Source organism: Chinchilla lanigera, unplaced genomic scaffold (assembly GCF_000276665.1).
Source record: "Chinchilla lanigera isolate Chin_1 unplaced genomic scaffold, ChiLan1.0 scaffold00049, whole genome shotgun sequence".
Lineage (NCBI taxonomy): Eukaryota > Metazoa > Chordata > Mammalia > Rodentia > Chinchillidae > Chinchilla > Chinchilla lanigera.
In genome coordinates this window covers 5,160,092-5,177,684 of record NW_004955450.1, presented here as the reverse complement: position 1 = coordinate 5,177,684, position 17,593 = coordinate 5,160,092, and the positions used below count along the sequence as shown (strand labels likewise).

At 36.5% G+C, this 17,593-nt stretch overlaps 1 protein-coding gene across 7 annotated transcripts in view; it reads right to left on the bottom strand.

Moving 5' to 3' along the window:
- The window catches only part of Myo9a (myosin IXA), a 207,138-nt gene that overhangs the window by 79,250 nt on the left and 110,295 nt on the right, over positions 1–17,593 (bottom strand). For all 7 annotated transcript variants that reach the window (XM_013518986.1, XM_013518991.1, XM_013518987.1 and 4 more), the window contains 3 exons: positions 16,975–17,118; positions 15,678–15,717; positions 3,088–3,210 (listed from right to left, as the gene is read on the bottom strand). In XM_013518986.1, the coding sequence (XP_013374440.1) occupies positions 3,088–3,210; positions 15,678–15,717; positions 16,975–17,118 (307 nt within the window). The remainder of the gene's footprint in view (positions 1–3,087; positions 3,211–15,677; positions 15,718–16,974; positions 17,119–17,593) is intronic.

Genomic DNA, 17,593 nt, shown 5'->3' with positions numbered 1-17,593 from the left:
TCTGATGTCGCAGCCTATCTCCACATTGTGATCAGTAAGGAGGAAGACTACAGGACAGAGTGGGTGTATTCTTGTCTGTTTGTCATAGCTGGAGACTTAACCAATGACTGAGGTCTTTTCACACCATTTCTGTCACTGCCATCCACTGTGGGATGAAGCCTAAGAATCCTCGGTGTGTGACTAAAACGTGAATGTGTGATGTGTTAACCTGGGGGAGGAAGGGAGGAAGGGAGGGAGGGAGGAAGGGAGGAAGGGAGGGAGGGAGGGAGGAAGGGAGGGAGGAAGGAACGGAGGGGGCCCTATCAACTTGCTATTTATTTTTATTTGTCAATTAGATGCTTCTTCTGGGTTTTTTTTGTACATTTTAGGATTGATTCCACTGTATTTTTGCCACTAGGTCATTACTTATACTCCTAATTAAAGAACTGGCCTAGGATTTTCACCTTTATCACTTTACCTTCATATAGTATTATGCCATTTTTTGTAGAGTGTAAAAACTGCAACTGCACATTTTCATCTAAGCCCTACTTTCTTCTATGATACTTTTTTCATATATTTTATTTCTAGCCCACAATATACTATTTTTTTTTGTTTGCTACAACCAATTATCTTTTTAAAGAGAGTTAAAAGAAAAAAAGCATTTTCAACTAAGCTACATTTCTATCATTCCGGTATTATTTATGTAGGCCCAAATTTCCAGTGGTTTTTTCCCCCATCATTATTCTTCAAGCTTTATGTTTAGTATTTCTGGTATTACAGATCTGGTAATAATGAATTCTCGGCTTTTTTCCTGCAAAGTCTCTATTTAACATTCATTTTTAAAAAAAAAAAGATCGTTATGGTTTGTGTCTGGAGGTCTCCCCAAAGCCTCATGCAGTCATGGGGGGCAGGTTTTACAGAGGTGGCTGAATCTAGCTTGTGACTGGTTCATTGTCTAGCACTGGGGTCGGGAGCTACAGCCTGGTACATTGTCTAGAGCTGGGGTTGAGTGCTACAGCCCGCTCTAGGGCAGGCAGTCTGCATAAAATATAAGGGAGGAAAAGAGGCTTGCTCCTCTTCCTTTCTGCTCTTGTTTTTGCTGTCTTCCACAGCGATGAACAGCTGCCCTTCTGCCACACCACCCTGCCTTGGAGCCAGCTGATTATGGACTAAAACCTCTACAAACTGTGAGTTAAATAAACCTTTCCTCCTTTAACTTTGGGTGTCAGGTGTTTTGTCTCAGCAATGAGAAAAGTAACTAAGACAAAGATATTCAACATGCCAAAAATTCTAGAATGATAATATATTTCAATCTTTTAAAACCATCACTTTGTTGTCTTCTGGGTTTTATAGTTTCTGATGAGAAATCCACTGTTTTCTTATTATCCTTGCACCTCTTCTTTCCCTCTATGTTTAAGATGTTCTTTTTATAATTGGTTTTAGCAATTTGTTATTATGTACCTTGGTGTATTTTTTCTGCTTATGGTTTAATGATATTGTTTAATCTTTGTATTTTTTTACCAAGTCAGAAAATATTTTTCATTTCTTTAAATATGTTTTTCTGCACGAGTGTCTCTTTCTTCTTGTAAGATTCCAATAACACCTACTTAGACATGCTATTATCCCACAAGTTACAGATGTTTTCTTGTCATTTTTAGGTCTACTCTGAACAACCCCCCCCCCCACTTTTTTAAAAGAAAGGGTCAGTTCAGGCTGGGCTTGAACTCATGGCAATCCTCCCAGCTCATCCCCAACAACTGCTGGGACTGCAAGTATGCACCATCATGCCCAACTATCCTCCTTGTTATGGATTATTTTCCTAATTCTTTGCATGCAAGTATTTCTGATTAGATGCTACACACTGTTTTTAACACTGCTGGATTTCTTTAAATAACAGGTATTTCCCCTGGCATGTAGTTAAATTCATTAAAATGACCTTGGTTCTTTCAAGACTTGCCTTTAAGCTTTATAAGGACAGGGCAGAGCAGTCTTAACACTAGGATTATTTCAGTCTTATTACTAAAGTAAGGTCATTCTGATCCATGTACCAACAAGTCACTTCATTCTGGCTGGTGGTAACAGAACTAATCTTCTAGATGTGTGTGTTACACCTAGTGGATTCTAGTGGTTTGTTCCTTAGTCTCATGTAGTTTTCACTCACATCTGCACAGATCAACAGTCAGCTGTACACTCAAGAAGAGTCCTGAGTTGTTGCTTGCTTCTGTGCAGCTTCCTCCTCTCCAGTACAATGCCCCACATATTCTAGCTGCCTCTACTTCTACTTTCATCTCTTCAATTAAATTAGCAAGACCACTGGTATTTGTTTGGGTTCCCTTTTCTAGTGCTTATAAACCAATTAACATATTCAATGACACATTAGTAACGTAATTTGTATTCAAATATCCTGGCTTTAAAAGGAGGATTTAAGAAAGTATGTAGAACTATAGATACCACAGACAAGGAAATTTCTAGTTAAGAGCAATATGGTGCTTCTGTTATACAAGGTACAGTTATCTACAAAATTTTCAGCTTATCTTTGTAGTATCTAGCAAAAGAGTTTGGAGAGAAAAACTTAAGAATAGAAGAGGTAATTTAGAAAAGTATTTTGCAAACACTTATTCCATACATTACTTGGTTAATTTATTATTATATTTATTCCTAAATGCCAAAAAGGAAAAAAACCTGTATTTCTAATATAAACAAAATTATCACAAAATCCTACAGTCTCATTTAGTTAAATACGGATGGCAGTAGCACAGAGTTTAACCACAAAAAAACCCAAGAAGACACCATTATGCTAACAATGACTAGGCCATAAGGTTTAAAGGCAGATTTTGTTTATAATAATTCTCCCTCACATTCTGCTTACACTGAAAATAATGAATTACTCATTGAGAAATCCACTATCCAGAGGCATAAAATGGAACATAAAAAAAGGCAGGTGACTTATTTTTATCATCTTGGGTACTTCTTTATAAAGTGACCATTAAAATACGGTTTTTAGTCACATAATCATATCCTAGTCAAGTTCCTCACAGATCACTTTGACCTTCAATGACAACTGGAAAGAAACACAATCTTACTGGTGGAAATAGAATAGGAAACAACCTGAAACTGGGCACTGATGCTGGGAGGTTTCTTCTTCTTGTGCAAATGAAGAAGAGACTTGGTAATGCGATCCTGCAGGGTCAGTCTAGTCAGATGCTTCAAAGAATTTACATCCAGCAAGTGCTGAAAAGGGAAAAATTAATTCTTCATATATATTAATCAAAATTAAGAGAAACAAAATCCTCAGTTTTCATCATTTCTTATCTATGTAACAATTTCTCTTTCACATATGACTGTGATTGTTAGGCAGGTAATTAGACATTAACAGGCCTCAGGGACAAAAGGGAAGTCCAAAATAGCATGCTTTTGGCAATTACAGTTAAATAAAGAAACAAAGAACTTAATGTATAACACATTAACAATCATGTATTAGATGTGAGACCCAAAGGCACAAGGCCTCTATTTCTAAAACAGGGCATTCAGCATTCTGGGCTGCCATGGCCTATCTGGGCTGCCATGGCCTACAGCCCAATGATGTCAGGAAAGGAAATACTCTTTAAAGACACTCTTGCCTTGGGCTGGGACCTGGCTTAAATTAACAACTTGTCTTTTCTAAATTTCTCTTATAAGTTTACTACATACCTAAAAGCCCCTGAGGGAACACTGACTATCTAAAAAAGACATATTTTGCTATTCTAAAGTATCTTCTAAGTAAAACACTGATAAACTTCAAAACCACACTAGTTCCTGAGCCCCAGGAGTAACTCTTGTCTGCCTAAAAAGATATACAGAGTCATACTGATGCAGATGTCCTCTGGTACTACTTTCTTACTTGAAGGGGTAACTCTGTCTACAATAAATTCTACCAAAAATTCTGCATAACCACCTATGTGTCTTGAATGAATTCTTTCATCAAAGACACAAAAGCACCAAAGAGGCAAGGGCAAATTCTTTGGGGTGTCAGGACTGGGCTTCCAAGTAATTATGATGAAAACATAAAATTGATACTTAATATCCATTTTCCCCTCCTGACTTTCTCCAGAAGCTAGCAAACTAAAAATTAAACACCTACATGTGAAAGTTGGAAGGTATAATTTCAAAAGAGTGTCTGGCTACTACTTTTGCAAAAATGCACATAAAGGTACTTCAGTTTTCTACAGTGCCAGCATCCAATTACCAGTTCTGTGAGTGTTCAGAGGCAGAGCACAGGACATTTGTGTTGTCATCACTACTGCTGTAGAGTAGAAGCAAACAGTCATAGCATCTCCTCTCAGATCCCTGAATTATACCATCAATGCTGATGTTCCTGGAAGCAGCAGCTGCACTGACAGGTTCCCGGTATCCTAGCTTTCTGATTATACTTGGAATTAGTTCTGCAGTGTTGTTTTAATACTCTGAAACTTTAAGCCTTCTTCTTCTAATGATTTTAGAAGTGTCTGGGTATTTTAATTAAGTTCCCTTCAATTTAAAAATATCTATAGTGATTATTTATATCTCCAACTGATTCCTAATTCAGAGTGACAATGTATTAAATAAAACCCCAAGGTTGGGGCTCCAAGAAGAACTCGACAACTGCATTCATCTGCTACCACTGTTAAAAGCCAGGCCACCTCAAGAGGAACTGCCCTAAGAGGCCCCATGGGCCATGCCCTGGATGCAAAGGAGACCACTGGAGATCGGTCTGCCCTCTGAGGTGGAGGCCCCAGAGATCAGACCCATGCTACCAGTTAGTCCAACAGGAATGAGAGGGCTTGGGGCATGGTCTGCCTTCTCCCTCTGGCCAGACCGTCATCTCCATCGAGGAGCCCTGGGTAATCATGACTATGGAGGAACAAGAAAACAGCCTGTCGCTAGTCACAGGTGCAAGTCTCTCGGTCCTTCTTTTCAATCCTGGCCTTCCTTCCAGCCATCATACCTCAGTGAAAGGAGTCACTGGTGAGGAGGTAATATGCTATTTTTGACAACCCTTAGGCTGTAACTACTTATTAGATCCTTCTTGCATATCTCTGTCTTCCTGAGAAACCACTTTGAAGATACCACCATGTATTACAGCAGCCATTATTTTCCTACTAATCTATCCATAACTGTGTTAAGTTTGTAATGTTCCTATCCTATTTCATAATGTATGTTTATTATTATGTGTTTCCTACAACAACCATTGAGAATAGTTAATGATTTTTCAATAGGTCACTCATGTATAGCTCTATTTTCTTTAGAAGCCACTTTGAAGATACCAAAGTATAGTACAACAACTCTTGATAATCTCCTACCTCTTTTGTCTGTAACTCACTATTATTTGTCTATTTGTTTTCCTGAGAAACTATTTTGTAGACAATAATATGTAAAATGATAACCATTGATAATTTCCTACCATTTTGTCTGTAATTTGCTAAGTCCCCCCTATTATTATGTTATCCTTCTTTTATTCTTTAAAATAAAAAAAAAAAAAAAAAAAAAAAAAAACCCAAGGTTACAAAAGGCATGTCAGGGAAACACACACACACACACACAATGCTTTTATCTAGCCATCATCCCAATGAGCTCTTACAATTTAATGAGAAAGATGGGAGTTACATATGAACCAACAAAGTATAAAAAGTACAATAATAAAAGAAAGTAGTACAGGTCAGGCATGGTGGTGCACACCTGTAGTTCCAGCATTTGGGAGGCTGAACTTGCTGCAAGTTCAAGGCCAGCCTGGGCTACAAATTGAGTTCAAAACCAAGCTGAACTGCATAGCAAAACCCTGTCTCAAAAAGACAAAAGAAAAAAAAATGAAAATAAAAGAAAGCAGTACAGTACTTTTTAGCAAATCGTACTTTTAAAACCATGCTATACTAATGGTCATGAGTTCATGAACTGAAAGGACAATCTCATTGTGGAAATGAAATTAAGAAAACATCATTTCGGTCAGACTGTCTCACGCAGGGACCCCCAGTGACCCAAGAAGGGGAGAACTCCAGCAACAGAACACCAATCCCAGCCCCCACATCCAGAGGCCAAGTTTAGCCCTATACTCAGCACAAATCCCACTGCAAAACTGGCTAGAGTATACAACACATTTCTGAGATCAGACCTGGACCTGCAAAAGAACTGCAAACACCAGAGGAATTTTACTCATTTTTCTGTTTGATCAGTTTTCCTTTTTCTGTCCACTTCAGGTCTTTGTTTAATTTAGTTTAATTTGGTCTTTTATATTTCAGAGTTATTTGTTTTCTGTTTTTAGTCTCTTTTTTCTTTTCCCTTTCTTTAATGACTTAGATTTATTATCTTCCTTTATATCTTCATCTACTTGTCTAATTCTCTTTTGCCAACTATCTTGCTTGCTCTTACGATACTTGCATGTGAATAAACATTGTCTCTTCTCTGCCTGGTTCATTTCAATACTTCCCTGTTTCCTCTTCCATCTCTCCCTTTTCTGTCCTCCAGTTTCCCAAAACTTGAGTGATCTACCTATGCCCCTATACTTGCTCCTGCTATACAGGACCACTCAACTCTATCTTTTTAATCCCTCCCCACACAACAGGGTAAAATCACTCCACTTAAGGGAGAATCACTGCATACAGGTTCCTGGTATATGCCGGATTCTGTAACACAACTGTAGAATTTGCTTCTATGGTTAGAAGTATCAGGCTAAAAGTTACCACAGTTTGTTAGTAGCCAGGCTGCACTTGAGACTATTGTTATTGTTAACTGTACTACTTTGGCCAGGATATCATACATGCTATAATCAGTTTTTCTCTCCCATATGACAACACCGTGATTATATGGGATCATTACCATCACCACAATCCAGGGCCAAAGGACTAGGTGTTGAGTCAAATAGGTAACAACTTCTCATTCTCAACACCTTGAGAAGGTGGTTCCTCAGATAGACACAAAGACAAAGAACCACTGACATCTAGAAGAAACAGCTGTGGAACAGCCATTTCCTAGAGAAGCCTCAATACTGGCAATAAAACTATCTACCATAAGAAACCTATAAGAATCAACACAGAAAACAATACAATACCAAAAAAAGAAAGAAGAAATGAGAAAACACAGAAGCAAAATGGAACCCCACACCTGCAGAGCAGAGTAAGATAGAAGAAATCAGAAGCCAACCACTGAAACTTTCTGGAATGATAGCAACAAAAGTGAAAAAACAAGTGTAAGAGGCTACAGAAAAAATAATCTCTAAGGTGCAAAAAGAAATGACTACCAAAATGAATGAAATTAAAGCAGACACAGATTTTTTAAAAAAGGAGGAGCTCAGGAAAACAATGGAAAGCATGAAAGCCCAACATAAGAAAGAAACAGAACCCATGAAACAAATACAAACAGAAATCCAGGAGATTAAAATCTCCACTGGAAGTGTATGCAACAGACTGAATGAAGGCCAGGATAGAATACCAAATCTAGAAGACAGGATTTTGGCTAGTGACCATGAAAAGAAAGACATCTTAAAAGAAAACATCGTTTCCTCTGGGGAAGGGGCACATGCCTGTAACCGTAGCTATCCTGGTGACTCAGGCAGAAAGGTTGCAAGTCCGAGGTCAGCCTGGGCAACTTAGTGAGACCATGTCTCAAAATAAAATTAAGTGAAAACCAAAGACTGAGGATAGAGCTTAATGGAAAATAGTAAATAGAACTTTGTCTCACACGTTTGAGGCCCTGGATTTCATTTTAAAGAAAGGAAGGAAGGTAGTGAGGGAGGGAGAAAGATTTCTAACAAATGACAAAGGTTTACTGTATGTATATAAAAAAAACTTAAATTCTTAAGAAAAAACAAAACACAATAAAAAATGAAAAGACCTGATTCAGCCATTCTCAAAGTGAAAACAACAAGTAACATAATGACAACCACTCAATGTCATTTGCATCAATGAAATATACTTTTTGGGAGGGGGATTTGCATGGGATGCTTGGGATCTACTTCAGGGCCTTGTGTATTCTTGACAAGCACTCTACCAGTGAACTACATAAACTATATGTTTTCTGTAAAGAGATTTTGAACATATCAGAATGGCACACAGAATAAGGACTACCAAATAGTATTTATGACAATATGGTAAAGTGGACTTATATTCACTGTTCTGTTACTATTAATTAGTGATACCTTCCTGGCAAGCCATTTTACTTCTAGGTATTTATTGTAAAAAGATTATAAAACAAAATCTCCATGTTGCTTATGGTAATATACTTGAAAATAAAGTGAAAATTATTAACAGATACACAATTATATGGAGTTCTTTAAAGTATGTTTCATTCACAAAACTGAATACTACAGTACTCATAAAAATGTTGTAGACCTATGTTTACCAACATCAAAAATATTTCTGAACACTTCCAACAGAAAAGGTCAAGTAAAATGGCATACATGCTGAACATTAGTGGGGAGAGAAATCAGGCAGGCAAAGGAAGGGAGGGAGAGAAGGAGGAAGAGGGAAAAGAAAAAGAGCAGGAGAGCAAAGAAAAAAAAGGAAGATGTTATATTACAGGGGAGAAGTATTCAGTTTCAATTTATATTTAAAGCTATGGTACATGCAATTATTAAATGTTTCCCATGGTATAAAAGAAAACACCATATGCATATATTATGGAAAGTAAGTATAAATAGCATTGTTGTCAAGGAGTTTATGAGGTTTTTAACTTATAAAAGTGTATACTGATTCTTGCCTCAGAGTCTTTGCAATATTTTGACACTACAGAGTATTCTATAGGCAGACCTTCTACAAGTCTCAGTTTTATGTGGCTTCCAACCAGTAGCTTAAATGTAAGTCTCAGAAAGTTCTTACTTAAATACCAAAATAATTGCTTACTTCTGTCAATTACATGTCACTTCATCCTCCACACTCCAAAAAGTATCATTTAAATTATCTAAATTATCTTTTATTTACTTCTGCATTGTCTTTTTCATCTCTAGAGCATAAGCTCTGAGAAAGTAAGGACTACGTTTTTTTATGCTGGTACTCTCAGTTTATGGAAGTGTCTATTATACAGCAGATACTTAATAGACACTAGTTTAAAGGAATTAATGAATGATTATCAACTAAGTAAATAATTCTTTCCTCAGCAACTAGAGACCAAACTTGGGCTCAAAAAACTCACCATAACCTGATGAGTGAACAAATACAGTGATTATTACAAAGCAGCCTGTATTTGAGTACACAGTCCTAGGACATTAAAAAATAACTCAAACCATACTAAGATATATGAAAAAGATAAAGTAGGGTAAAGGTGAAAGGGCCACAGACCTCAAAGGAAAAGGATATAAAGTTAATTCTGTTCTTAGAGCTTCTGTTCATTACCTACTTTATTCCTTCTTAGTTCCATCATTATTATTTAGTTCATGAAGTTTCACTCATTCTTTTTTCAGTAATATTTACTGCTTCTGGGAAAGGTGCTGTACAGATAAAGCCAACAGGACAGAATTAAGAGGTAAGACTTCTGAAGGAGGCTGGGGGTCATGAAGTGCTGACCCTCACACGGGGTCATCTATGGGGCCCAGGGAGCTTATTTGCCACTTCCACCACTGGACACAGAGAAGAACCCATGAAGCTGTCACAGAGATGGCTATGTGGAATGGTCATCATCTGACATCAAATCTGCAGGCATTTTAATCTTGGAATTCCCAGCTTCCAGAACTGTGAATGATAATTTAATAAAGTTTTTTATTATAGCAGTCCCAACAAAACTGTTTTTCAGTCCACAAAACGCCTCATTTCAAGGGAGAACGTCTCTTCAAAAGCCAGGCTAACTATGATCCAAAGGGAATACTTGTATGTCTTCTTTCAGAGACAAACGCACAAACTAAAACACAGGTGGGTTATTCCAGGGCTTTGGATAGAAGAGCTCCTGTAATGACAAGTATCCTGGAGAATTTTATCTCATTCTGGAAACCCAACCTATGAGTCACCCCTCTGTCTGACCCCTTTTCCTTTTCTAGCTTCAGGTGAAGCTAACTCATGCTTTCTTTGTGGGGGTGGGGTCCTTTTGAGACAGGATTTCCTTATGCAGGTCAGGCTGGCCTCAAGCTCGCAGCAGTCCTCTTGCCTCAGCCTCCCCCAAGTACTGGGATTACTTGTGTGGGCCAAAAAAAAAATTCTGGGTTTTTCATTTTTTTTTTACACAGAACTCAGTCTGAGCCAAAATTTGTGAGCTAAGAATGTCTGACTTCCACATATGCACAGAATCTTCAAGATAGGAACATGGCTTTGCTAGCATATACTATGCAATAGTAGATATTTTAAATAGAAAGTTTAAATTAACTAAAGACAATAGTCATAGGTTCAAAAGGTATATATTCAATGATATAAAAAGCACAAAAATCTACATCCTTTTCCTTCAATGAACTTTACCAACACAAAACAAACTGTGCATACTTAGTATGTACAACAGAAGCTGTGAAATGCTGTGACAGAGCTGGAGGTTAGGGTCTTTAAGGGAAGGGGGCCGAGAAGAAGGGGAGAGAGAGATGACAGCAAGAGCAAGACAGACTTTTAAATGATCAAAATATGTTAAAAGTATCAAATTCCCCCAAAAAAATTACCATTCTGTATTACTAATATGCACTTTTTTTAAAAAGTTAGTCAATAGCACACTCAGAGGGTAAAGACCATTTAATGTTCTCTCCCAAGGAATTTGAAATATGTACAATAAAAGATTAACACCTTTCTTCAGGAGTGAGATACTGCTCTCTTAGGACTGGGTTAGTTACCATAAGAGAGGCTGTACTATAACTAGACCACCCCAGGTTTTGTCTCTCAGGTGCTTATCTGTCCTTCTGCTCCCAATGCAACATGAGGTTCTTGTCACACGTGGCCTCCAGATCTTCTAGCTTCTAGAACCATGAGCTAAGTAAACTTTTTTCCTTTATAAATAAGGGTTCCAGTCTCAAGAATCCTGCTATATAACAGAAAACAGACTAAGAGCTGGGTGCTGCAGCACATACTAGTGATCCCAGCTACTCAGGAGGTTAAGGTGGAAGGATCTTATAATCAAGGCCAGCCTGGGTGATTTACTTAGTAGGATCCCATGTAAAATAAAAAATGAAAGGTTTAGGGATATAACTAGGAGTAGGGTGTACCTAGGTTCAATGACAGGAAGGAGAGCGAGAAAAGGACAAGAAAACAATGACTATAGACAAAGACAAAAGCTACCACCACAACCAAGATAATGAATATATCCATCGGCACTCATGTCTTGTTTGTCCTCTGTGCCCCTTTGTAACTCCTCCCCAAATCTTGTATGCAGCTTCTTGGCAATCTCTAATTTACTTTATGTCACTGACTATAAGTATTTAATCTATTATTTTCAACTGATAAAAAATAGCATGTATTTATAGAGTACAGTGCGGTATTACAATACATGTAATACAGCTAAACAACCTACTACCTCACACTTCTCACTTCTCTTTGGAGTGAGAGTGCTTACAATTTACTTTTTAAGCAATTGTGAAATGCATAATACAGTTATTAGGCTGTGCAATAAATTGCTAGAACATATTCCTCCTATCTAAAGGAAACTTTACTCCTCTCCCTGCCCATCTGCATTTCCCTAGCCTGTGGTGGTAACTCCCAGTCTTCTCTCTACCTGTATTAAGTATGCTTTTTTAGATTCCACACACTAATGAGATCTAAGTGTATCTTGAACTATATGTCTGTCTCTGGTTTATTTCCCCAAGCATATTAGTCCATATGAAAGAATTCCCTTCTTAAAGACTGAGTAGTATTAAACTGGGAATAGAAACTATATTTGCTTTGCCCATCCATTTGTTGATAGGCATGCAGGTTGCTTCCTTAGCTCTAGTGAATAAAGCTTTAATGAAGATGGCAGTGCAGCCATGACTTCAATATGTTGATTTCAATTCTTTTGAACACACACCTAGAAAGACTGCTGGATCCTTTGGTGTTTCTACTCTCAATTTTTTCAGGATCTTCCACATGGTTTTCCACCATGGCTGTACTCCTTTACATTCTACCACAGTGTATACTCCTTATTCTTCCCAACACCTACCTGCTGCCTGCCTGCCTCCTACTTTTACTTTGGATAACAGCCCCTTTACAGGTATGGGTAATAGCTCACTGTGGTTTTTATTCACATCTGGTATTTAGCAATGTTGAGCATTTATTAAGTCTGTTGGCCATTATTTTGGAGAAATGTTTTTAGGTCCTTTTGTACATTTAAAAATCAAATTATTTTCTTAAGTCCCTTTTTATATTTTGAATATTAGCTCCTTATCACCTGCATGATTTGAAAATTCTGCCAATTTTATCTCTTCACTCAGTTAAATGCCTCCTTTGCTGCGCTGCCTTTTAGTTTCATGTAATACCATTTGTCTATCTTGGCTTTTGTTGCCAGGGTTTTGTGGTCATAGCTAAGAAATCACTTTCAGACCAATGTTATGGACAATTTTTTTTTCCCCAGTGCTGGGGATTGAACCTAGGGCCTGGCACATATTAGACAAATGCTCTAACACTAAGCTATATCCCCAGCCCTGTTACAGAAATTCTGTAGTTTTATACTTTCTAGTGTCATATTTAACATTTGAGGGAGCAGTACTTTGGTTTAAACCTAGGGCCTTTGCACTGAACTAAATCCCTTAGCCCTTTTTATTTTTCGTTATGAGGCAGGATCTTGCTAAATCACCTAGTTGCCAGACTGCACTTAAACTCTCCATCTTCTTGCCTCAATCTTGCAGAACACTGGGATTATAGGTGTGCACCACCACATCTGGCTCACATTTACCTCTTTAATCCACTTTGATTTGAGTTTTATATACCAGGGGAGATAAAGTTCTATCTTTGTTCTCCTACATAGATACAGTTTTCACAACATCATTTATTGAAGAGACTATTCTTAACAGTGTGTGAACCCGGCACCTGTGTTAAAAATCAACTGACCTTACATATGTGGGTTTATTTCTGGGCTATTTATCATGTTCCACTGGTGAACTTATCTCATTATTTAAATGCCATTTTAATGGTGTTTGATTAGTACAACACCCATATATATAGATATTTATTTTTTGGAGACAGAGTCTTGCCATGTAACTCAGACTGCCCTTGAACTCATTGTATAGCTCAGGCTGACCTCAAAGTCACAGCAATCTTTCTGCCTCAGCCTCGCAAGTGCTGGGATTACAGGCATGTGCCACCACACCCGATATTCTAATACATTTTTAACTAAGGTAGCATGATGCCTCCAGGCTTGTTCCTTTTGCTCAAAACTGGTTTGGTTATTTCACATCTTTTATGAATTCACATGAATGTTATGATTTTTTCCCAATTTCTGTGAAAAATGGCACTGGAATTTTGGATTGCTTTGTATAGTATAGATATTTTAACAATATTACTTTTTCCTACCCATGAAAATGGGCTCTATTTCCATTTACTGTGTTGTTTCCAATTTCTTTCATGAATGTTTTATAATTTTCTATAGACTGATCTTTCACTTTCTTGGTTAAATTTACCATTCAGTAATTTTTTTGATACTATAATAGAACAAATAGTACAGTGTTTACAGAAACATTATTGATTTTTATGATGATTTTTGTATCCTTGAACTTTAATGAATTAATCTACCAGCTGTAACAGTTTTTCAGTAGAGTCCTAAAGTAAATTTTGGTCAGAAAAGAGACTTCACATAATTCCAATATTATGTCATGTTTTGTGACCTAATATATGATCTGTCCTAGAGAAGCTCCAAGGGCTTAAGAAAGTATACCCTGCTACTGCTGGAAAGGGTGTTCTCCATGTCTCTCAAGTCTGTTTAGTCTCTAACATTTAATTCCAAAGTTTCCCTATTGACTGTCTGGATGACCTCTTCATGGACCATTTCTTCTGCTTTATCTAATTTGCTGCTAATCCCCTCTACTTAAATTATTTACCTCGTTTTAGTTATTACAAATAAAGTTTCTACGAATGTTAAGAGAACAAAAAAAGCAAAGCAAGATAAAAAGCCAGAGTTATATTAACAAAGGGTCAAAGCAGTTAAACGTCTGTCAATAATCAATCTCTCAAGATTGTCATAAAAAAACATCCTGAATCCCATTTATGTCAATAAAATGAAGTGCCAGAAATACTCGTAAAAGCAACTGACAGGCTATCACGTGGTAGCTCTAATATATGAATCTATAAGACACAATGAAACAAAACATCCACATCCAATTTTTAAAGACAGACAAAGAGATGGGAGCCCTATGAATGACTGGAATAATTTCATACGTACAGAATATTTTTGCATTGACTATCACATGAAGTTTGTGTTTGTGTGTGAGTGGACTTCACATTGAGCTACATCCAAGCCTGTCTGTGTGTCTGTCTATCTGTCTGTTTGTCTAATCTTGACAGACAGTCTCACTAAGTCACTAAGTTGCCTAGGCTGGGCTTCCATTTAGGGTCGTCTTTCCTTAGCTCAGAGAGTGCTGGGATTACAGGCACATGCTATCACACATGGCTGTATCATATAAAGCTTAACAAAAGTCATCTATTTGAAGAGAAGGAAAAGAAATGATCTAAAAAAAAAAAAAAAAAAAAAAAAAACCAATCTGAAGAGAAGGAAAAGAATGATGCAAACAGATAAAATCAAAAGTGGCTCTCAGGTTCTGAAACACTAACGAGACAATGAAGGAAAAAAATGAAGACAAACGAATACATAAAAATGTGCAACAATGAGGTGTTTCTTTTTTCTCTCTTTCTTTACATTATACTTTTTATAATAAAAAAATTGCAAACCACTCAAAAATAATTTTTTATGTGCTTTACCCATATTCATCACTACCACACCTCTTATCAACAATACATTTATTTTCATGAAAAAAAGCTGACTTAAGGAGAAGGAATAATGTTTTGTTTCTTGAAATAAAAGACAATAAACAACTATCAGTTCTTTAAAAATTCTAAAATTAAGTTTATTCACAAGATTCCAAGTGACAAGATTCTTTGGGAGGTCAGAAGAGAAGGAAATGCTAAGGTACCAATCCAATAAATAATTCTGAAATGCCACCTCTGTATATAGAAAAGTTATAGCCAAATGCCAAATCTGGCCCACTATTTTTATATGGTTTATGTAGATGAAAAAAATCAAATGAACCATTTTTCAGGACAGGTGAAAAACTGTATGAAATTCCAATTTTAGTGTCCATAAATAAAGTTCTATTGGATTGCAGAAGCGCTCCTCAGCTACCTATTATCTACAGCCATGTTTGTACTACTAGGGTGAAGCTAAGCAGTCGCATCAGAGCCCACAGGCTCACAGACTACCTAGATCTCAATGTAGAAAAGGCCTAATTCCTCTAATAAATATGAGGATTAAATAAACATTTACTACAAGTTTTAATTCAGAATTTGATCTTAACCTGGCTCAAGAAGAATTGAAAATGGCTTTACTAAATGAAAAATCAATTTATATCCATGAGCTTTGTAAAATAATTAGAAAATGGTATTCTTGCAAGAAATAATTTACCTGAAGCATTAGACTTGGCCATTTCATAACAGCTACAGTATTTTCTAAAATGCATTCAGCTTAGTGCACACAATCCCTAGCATAGATAGAAACAAGGTACAGTACTTTTTGTCATCAATTTATAAGGATTACTTGCAAGAATAATAAAAAATAATTATGTGACAAGGCACAGTAAGACAAAAAAGCTTTTTTGTAATACTTACCTTTGGAAGTGCAGGCTTGGATTTGAAGTTTCTGTTTCTCCTATAGAGATAAATCACTTGTTAGACAAAACTACCATACAGATGAATGACTTCAAAGTCTGTACTTAGAACAATGGATTACCAATTCCTAGAAGTGTAGGTCCTCTGTATAAAAATATTATATCACTTAGCAAGCAGGCATCTTTGGGAAGGAAGTGTAAGCAAGGAAAAGAGAACAGGGAAATTGATACCTGCTTTCTAATAGAGAAATAAGCAGATTTCAAGCCTGATGATTAATAATATAATATTGTACATTCCAAGGTACAGGATTTTTTTTCTTTTTTTTTGGATGTTAGTAGGTCTCTGCTTTCTTACAAAATCTTTCTACAAAAGATTTACTTTTGTCATTTAGGGATGCCTAAATTTCATGAATCTCTAAAAATGTTCTTTTTTGGCAAAATGTAATTTGTCATTTTTTGGAAATTGAAAATGCTTTTTTCCACTCACAACTCAATATTATATTTGTATTTTATATTCAGGTTCTTATGGCTTCAGAAAAAGAGTAAAGAAAAGCCCAATGCTACAAATATGTTCTAAATTACAAAGACCTATGGTAGAATCTAAGGTCTACTACCTACTAAAGTCTAACATCTCTAAGCCTTGGTTTCATTACAGTATCAAATGAGTATAAAGATACCATCTACACTTAGAGTTGCTGTGAGAATTAAATGTTAGTGAACATTTCTGAAGCAGAGCAAGACCTACATAAATTAAGATTATTAATACTAATAAGCAATGGCTCAGACAAGGATTAAGGAATCTAATTCAGATATAGATCCAACTACCACTGAAGAAACATGGTTGGAAAGTATCTGAAATATGTTGATGCTGTAATGAGAAATAGGCTTGAATGAATGCTACCTACCATAATATATGGTCCTATTCACCACTTACAGGACATCTCCTGCCAATTGTTAGGACTATCAGAATTAAAGGGCCATAGCTCTATTGACTAGGAATCCTAAATAACAGGTAACAGTTATTTACTTCTCCAGAAGTAGGACATGTCAAAGGGCAATAAAGAATCATTTCCGCAATGAATATATTCAACCATAATTCTCCTGACAATAAGGAAAACTAAAACAGCAAAAAACATCAGTGCTTTAAATTCATAATTCTAAATACTGACCAAGTGATTCTGAGGCTTTTTCAAAGAAAATTATATCCATAGAAATAATTCATCACCTTCTTCATTTTTTCAGCCAGAAATTTTAAACCACTCATAAAAAAAAATGCACATTAACTGATCAATACTGACGTGAGAATTCCATGGGCTCTTTCCAGAAGTCTGCTGCTAGCTGAATTAGCAAATATCCCATCTTTATCAAACAAGGAGGTATTAGCTGGTAGCCTGCTCTGACGAATCCCGGGTCTAACATCCCAGGAAATGTCAAATGTATCACTGTTAAAAAAAAAACAAAAAACCCAACAACTGTAACAACACACTGTACAGTTTTAATAAGTAAAATAAAACAAAAAGTACCAAAGTTAAGATTTAGAAAAATTTCTAAGCCAGCAGAAAATAATTTTAAGAGTTTATCTACCAATTGACATCAATCTTTTTCTAAGAACAGCAAAAGTTCTGGGGATCCTATCACATTTACACAACATGCGTGTAGATGAGCCCATCATATAACAGACATTTTTATACCGTTATCATTCAATAATCATTATTATATTATATTCTGGTATACATAATATACGTAATGTATAATATGCTACTGCACAATATCTTTTTCTCAGACTTTAGAATTTCCAAATGTTACTATAAGATGGTTAATCTTGGGGGCTGGGGATTTAGCTCAGCGGCAAAAGCGCCTGCCTGGCAAGCGCAAGGTCGTGAGTTCGGTTCCCGGTACCAGAGAAAAACAAACAAA